At 40.3% G+C, this 14,574-nt stretch overlaps 1 protein-coding gene across 12 annotated transcripts in view; it reads right to left on the minus strand.

Annotated features, from left to right (window-relative positions):
* The window catches only part of Pam (peptidylglycine alpha-amidating monooxygenase), a 289,362-nt gene that overhangs the window by 113,285 nt on the left and 161,503 nt on the right, over window positions 1–14,574 (minus strand). For all 12 annotated transcript variants that reach the window (XM_042055489.1, XM_038338643.2, XM_042055490.1 and 9 more), the window contains exons 4-5: window positions 10,799–10,856; window positions 782–869 (exon numbers count right to left, since the gene is read on the minus strand). In XM_042055489.1, coding sequence (XP_041911423.1) covers window positions 782–869; window positions 10,799–10,856 — 146 coding nt within the window. The remainder of the gene's footprint in view (window positions 1–781; window positions 870–10,798; window positions 10,857–14,574) is intronic.

Genomic DNA, 14,574 nt, shown 5'->3' on the forward strand with positions numbered 1-14,574 from the left:
TTTCTCAGTGTACGGCCAAACAGGCCAGTCACTCTGGACTGCTAAACACTTCACAGTGATTCCGACCGGTGGTGAAAAAAAAAATAGGAGGCTTAGAATGCATTGGTATTTTCAGATTTCACAGATCGTCAATACACACTGAAGATCAAAACGGAACGGAGCACTGTGGTCCTTCCCCCACGTCATCTACCACCTTTCTGCGACTATCATTTCGTAATGGCTTACGGATAATTGTGGCACAATAGGAAGACTCACCAGAGTGATTAAAATCATTCCTAAAACCGCAATAGTGACGTTAATAAACTGCAAACAGCAAAGTCAAACTGAAAATATCAGGACTTTGGAATTGGACATTTTAAGAGATGCCTGTACTCCAGGCAGCTGATTCCCTGAGTCGATTAGGAAACCTGACATTCCGGCTTCTTGTCTGTGACGTTTGGATAAAAATGCTTGCTTTGCAGAGAAATTAGGGTAAAGGAAATGATATATACAGACTATGTAGCACAGTGCACGGGACAAAAGAAATCACCATGAACAGAACCGCCATGCTTTCGGGGGTGCAACCATGAACTGAACAAAAACTGATATCAGAATATCAGTAATCTCAATTTCCATGCTCCGTGGGACATTTAATCAGCGACAAAGGCTGATATTCTCCACAGTGGACTGAATAATTCTGATAGCCACATGATGCCAACGAACAGGGGTATTCACGTGTTAATCAACTGCAAAACCCTTACACAAATCCTTTACACTCTACTGTGAGCCCACTAATCCTTACCAGTAACTTCCAGTGGACGAAGGCATATTGCATCCAAAAAGTAGCATATGATGGACAGTATCCATGCTGGCACGTGGCTTGAAGTCAACTGTCATGAGAAAATGATACGCAAGTGTGAATACAAGTTCTACATCGGTGCGGCACCGTCACAAGAGACTACATCTTTGAACAGTTTGGATAGCTATATAACCATGATGCTTTGATGCGTCAATGACAAAATGCCCCGATATATGACATTCTTCAAGATGAGTATGAGTTAGTAATTTGATGTAGGGATATAGTAAACTACGGCACATTAAAAAGAGAAAATAATAATTAACAGGCTGGCAAAGACTGCTATTAACACGCACATTGGAAAATGAACGGTTCCATTTAATGCAGTGAGTGCATCATGCGGGCATAGTGTGAATGCTCCAGGCTATTTTATCCACAATATATTTCCTTCCCACTTTCGGCCGAGTGCTGTGTATCAGAAGCACTGCACAGTGGGAGTAGTAAAACAAAAGGTACAGCGAGCAGTCAAAACATGAGCAAAAGGACTCACAGCATATCTGCATCACCTTAAATAACAATAGCAGTTATTTTCCTGCAGAAACAAAAATATATGTGCAAATGTATCTTTATAAAGTTATAGAAGTAAAATTTTACCCGAGGTGAACTTAGTGCACTTGCTAAAATAATACTGACATTTATGTAATGGTATGTCTCTTTTTCTCCCATAATCAGCAGTGGAAGATACTGCAATAAGCAAAAAGCAGTGCAGAATACAGACATACTTTCAAAGCTGTGTTAGGCATTGGTTGATACTGAACTCTGGCTCCCATTTGGAAGGGACTGCTGTCCCTTCTTGTCCTCACTGAACATGCTACTGTGATCTAGCAGCTCATGCGTCACCAGTTCATACAAAAATGCTAAGTTGTCTAACGTCAAGTGTGTCTTAAGGTACCTTTGGCCTATTTTTATTTGGCTCCGAGGCCAAACAAAGAAAGCATCAATTCTTGCTAAAATACATACAGAGGCCTGAGTATTTATTGAATAAAAACATTCTGCATCAGAGACTGTGGTACCAGACTTGCTGGCAGGTCAGGGAGCATGGGACACATACTCTAGGCCACCCAATTTACAATTATCACAGGAGATTGGAAGCATTTCATTGACTGCACTGTAAACAAAAATTTAAAGCTTAAAAACTGAATCATGGGGCTTTCATGGCACCACTTACAAACGCAACAAAGAGGCTCCCTAGAACATGGACTTACTATCACCTGAGGCTCTGTTGCCGCTAAACAAAGAACACAATGGAACTGGGAGATTGAAGCTGTTTTTGGACATAAAGAATAAATTGAAAGTTTCAACAGCTCATAATTTGTCATAGTTTGTTAGCAAGAGAAGCAGAGGAGAGAAAAGGGTGTCTGCTTGTTCTGGCCACTCTCACATGAAGGACAATGCTTCCTTGCTCTCTTCCAGAATCTTCCCAGGAACCTCGCTGGATCCTTTTTTGTCCGAAGCAAAATCAAAAAAGCTTTCAGGCATAAGCAGTTGCCATTATTTGTCTTTTATTCAGCTTAAATTTACGTTGGTATAATATATAAGTAGTAACTTTATGTTTCATAATTCTCAAATTGTTTGTATCACTCTTTGGACATCTATACTTTTAAAACTATCTATTTTTTCTTTTTATTTATATGAGTCTAATGAGTATATGCCACGTGTTTTCAGTTGCCTACAAAGGCCAGCAGAGGGCGTGAGACTTCCTGAAACTGGACTTAGAGGTAAACCACCCAACGTGGGTGCTGAGAAGGGAACTTAACTCCCCTGAAAAAGCCAGTGTTGTTCACTGATGGCTCCTTTCTCCAGCCCCCTTTCTGCACTTATCCTCCCATCAAAGAAAAAAAAAAAAGGAGCTGCGACAATCTGTGAATGGTTTTCAAATATGGGGCCGATTCCTGGTATCTTGTATAACCTGTGTTGTTTTCATTCCCTTAGATTATTTTACTAGGGAGCAGCTAGTTTTCTTCCCATTGAATCATCGCTAGACATTGGTGAACAACCAACAAAACAATGTGTAGCTTCTTCCAGGAATTAAGGTTTTAGATCCCTGACAATTTGAGATTCAGGCACTGGTTAAACACTCAGGTGTACACAACCAGCAGAGTTGGAACTGTGACTCTTGGGGGCAGGCGGACAGGGAGGGAGAGAGAAATCACTTCTTGGAAGTCACTCACAGATTAAATGCAGAGCTGTGGGGTGGAGAGAAGGAGGAACCTTGGAGAAGGCTTGGGACAAAGGGACAGAGAAAGCCCTGGGCTGTCAGGATTCCTTTAGAAAACATCAGTTGAACTGTTTTATATTAACGCTATAGGGGCTTCCCTGAGAAACAAGGCGAGAACACTGCCCCGCCTTTTTTTTTACAGAAAAAGGTGAGCCATGAGTAGTAATTCTACTAAAAAGATACAGATGAGCAGTATCCTTTATGAAGGCAGCAATTAGCTCTGCCTGGGCTTTTTACAAGGAGAGGGAGAATGGGGGTGCCTAAGCATCTGCTTAAACCCCAGGGCCTTCTGACCCGTGTTCAGTAAAGTGCAATTTCTCCAGCCATCTCTTTTAAAATCTCAGTCTGACATACTTCCATACATAGTACTTATTTGCTTTACACCAAAGCTTTACTAGATGTAAGTCTGGTTTTATTTCTGAAATGAGAAATGTCTATTATTAAGCAGTCGCAAAAAGAAAATTCCACAGTTCCCACTTATAAAACTTATACTAAAACAAATAAAAAAAACACCCCACCAAAGCCTTATTCTTCCAGAGTCATAGATTCATCTCGAAATTCAAGATGTAATTTAAATGCTAAAGAAATTATGGGTACAAGGTGAAAAACATGAGGCTAGACATCCTTTTTCATAGTCTAATGAAAAATATACCTAAGGATTTTTATAATTATAGCTCAAACTACAGTCCACTGCAAACTGAAATGAAAAATACCTCCAGCTGAAAGAAGTCATATTGAAATGTAAATCTAAAGCAAACAGCAGATGACTTACAATAATGTAGAGCTTCTAAAATTCCACCTAAAGGCAACAAATGGGCAAAGAGAGTTTGACAGGTTTATTTCCTAGGCTGGTTTCATACATTTCTATAGTCCCTACTTCCAATAGAAATGCAAAGGTTCCACCCCCTGTGCATAGGGTTAAAGTCCACTGAACAGAAGACATACATGTGATTTTGGAGATCTCAGCAGAACAAGAAACAAAATTTACAAACATAAAATCCTATCTTCAGAGAAACTGCTCCTTTCCTCCTCATCCTCTGATGTCCCATCATAAGCCAAAGAAAGAAAGGATGCCAGGGAAAAGGAGGAGGGAGGCAATAAAGAAAAAAAGTGCCAGGTGAGTGTACTCTTCCAGCAGGCAGAACAAACACAACCTTGGAAGGGTGACATCACTCAGAACACAGCCTCGTGAGAATGTAAGCGAGTAGTATAGCTGGTTAGATAGCAACCACCATCAGTCTTCCAGGTGGGCAGTAAGATAACAGTGTTTACTGGGAAGTGAGGCTAGGGTGAAGGCCTCTCGATGTCTCTGAGCAGGGAGAATTGGGTAGGTAAGCCCTGGGGACTAACCACCTTGGAAGGAAAGACTTCAAAGTAGTAACTCAGACCTATCAATGAAAGGAGGAAGGTGACAGCGAAATCAGCGGGTAGGAGGGCTCCCCGAAGGGTAATGTCACCCCAACTGAAAGACAGTAGTATGTGTAGGAAGAACATTAAGACAGACAGACACAGAGCTCTATTTCTGGAGTTCCAAGCAAAGTGTTTTAACTGCATGAAGTTCCTGGGATTTATAGCCTCTTTTAGCTAACATCAGCCTGCATTTGGGGTGGTGCACATTTCCAAGACTGTGACCTGGGAGAAACTTTCATTGAACACTCAGTTCTCTCTCCATTTCTCCAAGTGGATTTCCAGGAGGTCTGGATACATTGAACTCCTGATTTGGAAATGCTGTGAAGAACACACTCAGCCTCGAGGAGGAAGCAAGGACCTGGAAGATTTCCATGTACATATAAACAACACTGTTCCAAATGGAAATGGCTATATTAGCCTTTTTTTTTGCTAAGGTTGTGCATTTGAGGAAAACAACCAACCTTAGATATTTATCTACCTATCGGACACAGTTGAGTGTGCGTGTGTCTGCACGCATGTGTGTGCACGTGTGTGTAAAACTGTTGGGATACCTGTTTTTAAGTCTGCTTCTATTTCTTCCCAGTAGGATGATTAGGTGTAAATAAATGGCTTTAGTATACTACGGATATAACTAGATGCTGTCAAATAATTTTGTTCAGCAGTACTTTTCAGCCTGGGTTATAACTCAGAATTACGTAGGGAGTTTGCTAAAATAACGTAGGCTTGGGTTTTAGCCCTGAGGTTGAAGGTTTGCTGTCACAGGTGATCCTAATTACAGCCACGCTTTTAGTCGCTGACTAAAACTGTGTACACATTCTCAGGTTTTGGTTAACTACTCTTAGCTAATTTTAGATTGCTTTCATCTTTTAACTTTACAGAGTAAGGTTTCTCTGAAAATAAAATTGTAAAACAAGTTCTAAAGATGAAACCCGAGCTTTCCTAGTTGCACCATTAAGACACTCCTACAGTTCCGTACTAGTTCGTGCCACGTTTCTGGAGGAGCAGTAGCCAGAACACACATGGAGTGGCTTTTGATTGAATCTGTAGCTACGTAAAAGAGCAGGGATACTTGACGTTGCTCACCAGCCAAAGGCGTTTTCTGCCAAGCCTGACAAATTGTGTTTGGTGCCTAGAACCCATATGGTAAAAAGAGCTTCCAGAAGCTGCCTTCTGACCCCCACCCAGGCATCACAGTGTCTGCCCCCTCAAAAATAAAATAAATAAGAATATGATTTATTATATTAATATTCTAGTGATTCAAGCCATGCTCAACTGAACTAGGGAAGTATACAGCCTAAAAAACTGAGCAATATGAGGTATTATTGGAAAAGAAATCCCCCAGTTCTTAATATTACTCCCTTAAGCATTTCTTCACACGGACTAAATAAAGATTACACTTCAAAACTGCTGCAGGGAACTGAAGAGGCTTCTTCTGAAGAGTAATTTAAACAAAGGAGCTGATGAACCTTAAAGCCCATAATATTTCAGTTAAAAAAAAGCTACACAGCTGTAAAGGTCTCGGCGCCACAGTTCTTTGATGGCGTGTGAGAGGCCTGAAGCATACCTTAGTGGTCTTCTGCCGGCTGCCCAATCACATAGGGCAATCCTATAAAGCCTATACTAAAGGACTTTCCAATTGAAGACTTTTACACAGTAAGCTTAGTAGAGAGTTGTCATTAACGCTTGCAAAGAAGGACAATGATGTACACTTTATAACAAATCTGTAATGTAGTTTATGGGGGATGTCAGCTGCTATTGGAAAATTCACCAAGAAACACATTGAACATAAACTGCAAACGCAATAATCCTGATGAATGAACAAGTCCAGTATAAAGAAGGAATTAAACTTCCAGATGACAGGCCATTCAAAACTGCCTTTAATGGTAACGGGGGAATGAACAAAAGAATCAATAAATAGATTTTATCGGCCAAGCTGTAAGATAGAAAATGGCATAAGCATCATTAAGTTCTATTTTTGTATGTTATTGCTTTAGTGGTTCTAGATTTGCTTCCTACAGAATGAAACCTATATTCCTGTTCTAGCGTTTTAAGGACATTCGTAATACTGGGCCATTTCCTACCTCAGATCCAAACACACTAACACTGTACACACTCTCTGCACTCTGAAAGACAACCTAGCTCCCTAGATGTTACATTTGCCAACATTCGTTGTGTGGTACCCTTGCCAGACACACGCTTATTTCTCATAAAGCAGTGGTTCTCAACCTGTGGGTCTTGACCAGTTGATGGGGGTCAAATGTTAGGTATCCTGCATATCAGATATTTACATCATGACCCACAACAGTAGCAAAAGTGCAGTTATGAAGTAGAAATGAAAATAATTTTATGGTTGGGGTCATCGCAACATAAGGAACCTGTATTAAAGGTTGCAGCATTAGGAAGGATGAGAACCACTGTCTCCTTGGCACTATGAGCGAGGTCTTTCCTCACAAATAGATGAGTCTTAAGTAGAACAGTATGGTAACTTGTCCCTCATCATGCAGTCAGAACATGGTGAAGGTGGCATTTGAAGGCAGTGGTCTAGCTGCCACTCACTTTTAACCACTCGAATATCGCTTCGCATAGCTGTGTTCAGTGAGTTCCTTGGTGCTCATTCTGGGTGGCCCCTGTGTTATTCCTCACCCCTGTATATATGAAAATAGGCTGATTTTTCAGGCCCTGATCAAAACTTGCCTGCTTTCCTCTTGGGAATTTCCCCAAGTGGACTACACTATTGTATTTAATTAAAGACTTCCCTACAGTTAGATTTATAAAATACAATCAACTGGTTCCTGCTTCCAGTCTTATATTTCTTTACTACCCGAGCGAAGTCTAAAAGCTATCAGGTATAGTCATGTCAGAATCATGCCTGTTTTGGTGGCATTGAGGACATCCAAAAATATCCTGAGAGAAGGTTCAGCGACAATGTTCGCTTCATAATTAAAACTGAGGAAGTGAGGCTCCATCCACTCACTTGAGACTGTTCGCATCGTTTGTTTTATTTGCGTTTTCAATGGTAGCTTTCACTAAACAACACCAACAACAAACAGGGAGGCCTCCTGATGGTGCCTGTTGGAAGGCTCTCAGTATTCACCTGTGAGTCAGAAGGCTATCGATTTTATGTTGGATAAAATTCTAGTAAGGGGGGAAGAGGTACCCAGTCACCTGTTTGGAACCAGAAGGTCATAAGGACATAGGTATGCACACACACCTCTGGTTTACTGCTCTCAAAACCACAAAATGTGCATCTAAGCACTGCAGCTTGCTAGACCTTGGGTTTGCTGGCACAGTATCTGGTGATTTTTGTACAGCACCATCCAAACCAGACCATTTCTGTAGTTTTTGCCTCTGCCGAAATGCTGTTTAAGAAAACTCACATTTGGAAATATTCTATTCCAACAGTGCAATTCTGGAATAGGGGTTGCGTGACAATCAATGTAAAGGCCTAAGGAGAAGAGATGCAATGATATATTACATTAATTTTGTTTATTTTGAAGTTCAGCTACGTTTTCCTCATTTGCAAGGAGTTATCTGATGGGTAGGGATCTGCCATCATTCACTAAGGAAAAGACACATTTATTTACTGGTCACCCATGTGAAGGGCAGCAAGTGGATGAAGATGACAGTCAAATTTCCTGGCTGAGTGAGCAGCTGTCACAGCCGATTCCTCTGAGTGTCTGTGAAACGCCTCTCAGACAGCACCGCAGTCAGTGCTCAAATGCAGATTTACCCTAACTCTGTCTACGCACGTCTTTGACTTCTTCTTACAAACAAAAGCAACATTTTAGGAAGAGTTCTAATTTTGTTCAAATATAAAACTCCACGTCATCACTAGAGTAAGTACCTGTTTTAATTCACACCTATTATTTTAGAACGAGTCTAATACTACGTTATAGACGTACATTAATTTCATGATGAAGGACATAGTATTTCTCAATAATTAAGTGTGCTTTTTAAAAATGAGTTAGTAAGTTACATAAACACAACTACTGAGAATTTTTTCTGTATAATAGTGTGTATATGCATGTGTGGGGTGCTATGTGCATACACATGCATGGAAAGGGTGTTGTTCCCAGAAGTCATGAAATTTAAGAAGAGAAAGAGCAAACAGAACAAACAGCAAAATATGCTATAGCCCATATTTTAAAAAAAGAAAACTAAAGAAGAAAATCCAACCTAGTGTTGCCAATGAGTTATATCAAATCTTATTTATCAGAAGAGATAAATTTCAAGATTAAGAATCTGGAACAAGGCACAAGAAAGTACAGAGATCTTCCCTCATCAGACCCTGTTAGAATGGGTTAGCTCCAGTAACACACAGCCACAATGTCTACATTGGGACTCTCAGATGGTACATCTAGTCACCTGTCACCATGAAGTGTTGGCATCCAGCTGCTTCTGCGACTTATGCCTTTGTAAAAATGGTCAGTTGGGGCTAAGAGTTGGCTTTCCACTCTATACTCTGGATAGGCTACTAATGAATGTTCGTGACAGGCTACCTGCTGGACACCACACCAAAAGACTCACCTTGATAGAAACCGTCTTTCCTACAGGTAAGAAAATCTATAGCATGCATGAGATCCTTCCAGTAATAAAAAAGGAAGAAATGCTAAAAAATGTTAGAAGACTGGGTGACGGCCTGGGAACTGAAAGCAGTTTAATCTTAGAAGAGAGACAGCTACGAAAATAAAGAAATGTTAGTAGCCTGGTGACAGCACAGAACTTCATGGATTGCCCATGAGTTCTCAGTCGCTTGACTGAATATACTTACTTGTGCTTCACAATTTTAAATTATGTGAAAGAAAGCACATTAATATTACGACAGCACTAACACATTCCAGGGCATATTTATAGTCGCAGAGTGACCAGCCCTGAAACCACACGCTTCTCACAGCCTCCAAACACAAAGCCCTAACTGTTAAGGTGAACCCCTTAATACTGCTGTGACCTTCGACAACTGTATTTACACAGGTGTGCGGGATGGTCGTCTCCATAAAGCAAGTGTGACATGGAAGGAATGAAAACCGTCCCTAAGCTTAAACAGAGCAAATGTAATACTGGTGAAGAAAAAAAAATCCATTTTATAGGTAAATATTTTTCTCTCCTAGGCAGCCAACTCAAGGATATGAATGAGTATATTTTAAGTTACATTTGGGGTTATTCAAAAAACTATAATTAGGACCTTAAGTTGTTTCCTATTTTTAAAGTTACTCAGTTTAGCCTTGGGGGAACACTGCCTTTCCTCAGCCTATTCTGGGCAATGTCCAACTACTACACCAAAAACCCTTCAGGCAATGTTCAGCCTGTCATGGTGTTATTCTCGGAGATCAACTACTGAGCAATTCTGTCCAGAGACTGTTGTTGCAGGGTTGTGTTCTGCCGTCGTTATTGCAGCCAGAGTGCAGAGAGAGAGAGAAAAAATAACTACGTGCAAATGTGGCTTTGCAGGTCTATAATGGACATTCCTGCGGGAAGCACCTCATGAAAATTCATTCCCAGACTGCCTCATGGCTACACTGTCCACATTTTACTAATCACATAACAGCCATTGCAGGCAGTCCATGAGAAAATAAGTTGCACGGGACCAAGTACAACTCTCATTACCATTAATGTCCGAACATCAGCATTTTCAGCCAGAGAAGAGAAGGAGAAAAAAAAAAGAAAAAAAAAGAGCACTAATAATGTGTCAATCACTTGTTTTCCCTAAATGTTAAAAGTCTGACATAAGGGATCCTTAAGACAATCTATATGGGAAGATGGTGCTTTGTCACTTCTCCTAGGTGACAGAAAGGCACATCTGGGAAGGACTGTCATTTAAGAGTCTCCTTAGCCTACAGTGTAAGTAAGAGAATGGGCGCTCCTTCTCTATCTCCGATCCTCTCTCCCTTCTTTCTTCTCTCTGCCCTCTCTTCTTTTCCTTTCTATTTTATCCACCTACCTGTCTGATCAGTAAAATATTACACTTCCCAATGTTGATTCTAAGTGTACTCTATTTACAACATGGACCATCAAGGTAAACAGTTTGGTTAAGTGCAGAGGAACTGAGAATCCAGCTACAGACAGAAAGCCAATACTGTACAAATGGGACCACATGGCACTGGTGACTATTGACATCTTCACGCAACTCCTTCGCTACCACCGCTCGTGAATCTCTCCGGATACAGTTTGTAATCTTGTCTCCAGCAGCTGCCTGTAGTTTCTTTTCGCATTAGGCATGATAAATGCATTTTGGAAACTGACAGGAGAAGATTAATACACTCATAAGCACGAAAGAGAACCTTTTACTGATTTCAAATCGCTGTTCTCTCGTCCCCCACTATCCAAAGAGTACTTACTCACGAAGGCTTCCTCCTCCACAGGCAGACGCATGGCCATGCAGAAGTATGTGTCAGACTGTTAAAAAGAGAAATAAACAAAATCCATTTTAAATGACTAAAAAATTGAAATGATTACTATGGCATGTATTGACTCTTAAGACTGAAGGGGAAGCATTCACTCCAGCGAGGGGAGAATGCCTGCCAAAGACTGGGCAATACGTTCACAGAAAAGCTGAGTCTGAGTACCTAAGAGATACTAAAATGTTTTATACTGTGCTTTCATAAACAATTTTGAAGCCCACTTACAAGGGTCATCATCCTGAGTGATACTTCTAGCATGGTCACAGTTAAAAGGCAACATATCAGACACTTTTCTAAAAATATGTAAGACACATCGGAGTTGAAATCAGAATGAAATCAGAACTACAACAGAGGTAGTTCTGACCATCTTCGCTATTCATCAAATTAAGTAATTTCCTATATCATTTTATATATGTCACAAACATTAATTACCACACATATTAACAGCAAAAAGTTGGTTTTTGATAGAATGTTGCATATGGTCATTCTCTTCCTTTAAATTTTCATGTCATTCATTGAAGAAATCAACATAATCTCAAATTAGTCTTCCTTTCCCAGTAATTGTTCCTTTATCAAAATGGTCACTTTTCCTCTTTTAATATTGTTTACAGTAGCATCAAACTCTTCAGTGAGCCAGGCGGTGGTGGCGCACGCCTTTAATCCCAGCACTCGGGAGGCAGAGGCAGGCGGATCTCTGTGAGTTAGAGACCAGCCTGGTCTACAAGAGCTAGCTCCAGGACAGGCTCCAAAGCTGCAGAGAAACCCTGTCTCGAAAAACCAAAAAAAAAAAAAAAAAAAAAAAACTCTTCAGTGAGCCAGGTGTGCCGGTGTGTATGCATATAATCCCAACTACTCTGGAAACGCGCCAGGGGGACTGAGCCCAGAAATTCAAACCAGCCTGCCTATCGTAGCAAGACCCTCTTTCTAAACAAGAAAGAAGTGAAACGAGAAATCGAGTAATAAAAACTTGAACCGGAAGACAGCAGGCCTATGAAGAAGACCTAGCTGGAAATCTGTATGCAGTGAAGTGTGTGATGGTTGATACGGACGTAGCTTCATACTTCAGACATTACTGTTGCAAAGTGCCAGAATCAACAGACCCAGGCAACGTGGATGCAGATCATCTGAGTGTCTCAAACTGTACAGTTAGCAGCAAAAAACCGTGCATTTAACCTATATTTTAACCTCTGTCTTAGGAAACAAAGAGGTTGGAATACACAAAACAAGTATTATAAAATTTGGAAAATTATGCAGATATGATTTTTGTCATCATTACTCCTTTATGACATTTTTTTTCAGTTGAGAATTTAGTTTCGCTTCTTAAAAATCTCTGCTAGAAAATGTGCAGTGAAATGTTCCAAGTTGCACAAGAAGACTCAGCCACAAAAATGCGGGAACAAGGAGCTGTGCACACAGATCCTGTGAGATATACAGACAAAACAGGGTCTAAGCATCTTAAAACCATGAATGATCATGCCTAAAATTATTCATAAATATTACTGTAATGTTCAAAAATGATAGTATAAAATACCACTGTCTTAAAAAACAGTAACCTTGGTGTTCTTTTGTATTTTAACATAATGTGTTTTAGACATTTAGAACCTCCATTTTCTGTGACACCTATAACCCCTGCTGCTATTTCTAGAGTTATGCTTATACCTATGTATCAAGCACGAGGTAGTGTTCTCCTACTACTGTGCTGTTTATAGCACTGCAATAAGGTAGACATGATCACTCCACTTTAAACTCAGGAAGGCAGATCATGAACATTTATTGAGGTCTTACTACGTGTCACGGTTTTTCATAATTGACTCCTTTCAACTTCCAAATGCACTGCTATATCATAGGCACGATTATCACCCCCACTTTACAGATGGGGAAACTGAGGCAATTCAAGGTTTAAAACCTCTGAAAGGTGTTCTACAGACAAGACTGTCCCTTTGATCAAATTCTAGTCCTGCTCTTTGGAGACCTCAATGTCAGCTTTAACCTTCAAAAGCTTCATATTCTCAGTTCAAACCATGTTTCTGACCCCTCCATATAAATACACACAAGAGACTTGCTAAACCGCCAACACAAGTTTCACAGCTTAACACTGCACCTCTAGAATGACCCCACCATATTTTAAGAGGCCTGCTTCACTCTGCAAACAAAAATTATTGTCTGTACCAGCCTAAAGGTAATACAAAGGGCTGGGTGCCTAGATGCCCATTACAGCGGTTACTTTGCAAAGGTTCCGATTCTGCTTCCTTCCTCTGCCTCTTAGGATGTAGTCTACTATCTCTAATGGGCTTGTGACATTCAAGGAGTATTGCTCAGCTCTGGGTGCCCCACTCTGCCCCACACTAAGACAGCCTGCCGTAAAGATACAAAACTCCCATTTCTCCTTCCAGTTATGCCAATTAACAAACTCTGGTGGCCGAGGTCCAGAGGCAAACCCTTCTCCATTTTTGTCCTGGCACGTTTCATTTCATCCACAGTGGTTAAGTTACCGTACCAAGCAGAGCCCCGACGGAATAAGATCTATTCTTCTCACTTGAACCTGGATCAGGCCTTGGAAACCCAAGAGGACAGTAGCTGCGATCGGAACACAGCTCATCCAACACATCACAGATAACCCAAAGCCATGTGACAAGTAGCGACTGGAAAGCAAATACAGCAACAGGAGCGTGTGAAAGAAGTTGAACACGTACTTATAACTGAAAGCCCGAGCGATTGGGGTGAGATGCAAATGAAACCAAAATTCCTTTTAAAATTTTGGGAAAAAAAACCTGTTGGTTTTACTCTTTTGTTGTAATCCCGTTCAAGCTTACTGCTGGAATGGAAAAGGTATTGAGTTAAAGGGACACATCAAATTGTGCAACCCGATTCTCTTGAGAAAAGCTAAACGCCAAAATGCAATGCATGAAGATTTTATATAGATATTAATATACAAAATATAGAAAACTACTGTTAATATAAGATTCATAGTGTGATTTATTCATCTTACCAGCTGCTCAATTTAAAATTAGAAAAACTTGGGAATGTCTTTCTCTTATGAATTTCCATTCTTAGAAGAATAACTTCTTTTTGCCACGAAAATGTTTACATTTCAGCTGCTTATTTCCTAGGCTGCTAAAGTCAATCGCAAAGAAGATAAAAACAGGAAAGGAAATAAAAGTATGGGGAAAGAAGGGAAGAAGGAGAGACAAAGGAGGGAAAGGAAGAGAAAAATGAAATGAGACGAAGACAAGCATCTTAATTATTTGGGGAGAGCAAAGGCTATAAAATTCCAGCATCGGTGTCGACCATGAACCATCATAGTCTGATTTTGCCATCTTACTTATAACCCCTTTTTGAGATAAAGAGTAATTTCTGTATGAAGAGAAAAATATATGGCTTTTCCTTAAAACTGAGCTCATTTAAAAATACAGAATATCAAATCAATAATTTGCCTCCAGCTGAAAGCTCTGAAAACCACACAGTTCAATAAATGGGGGAAAGAGCTGTAAAAAAAAACCAGGATGTTTTGTCTTGGAATATACTGTTACCATGATATGCTACTTACAACTAAGGTAAGAAGAGTCCAAAATCTACATAAAGAAAGCATCACTTTCAGAGTGCAACTGGACAGACGAATGGGAAAGGATGATTCATGGACATCTTCAGCGGTCTCAAGGTTGGCAGAACATGAGTGCACATATTCTTTACAATGCTATTTGTTTTATTTTCAT

Source organism: Arvicola amphibius, chromosome 8 (genome assembly GCF_903992535.2).
Source record: "Arvicola amphibius chromosome 8, mArvAmp1.2, whole genome shotgun sequence".
Taxonomy (NCBI): Eukaryota; Metazoa; Chordata; class Mammalia; order Rodentia; family Cricetidae; genus Arvicola; species Arvicola amphibius.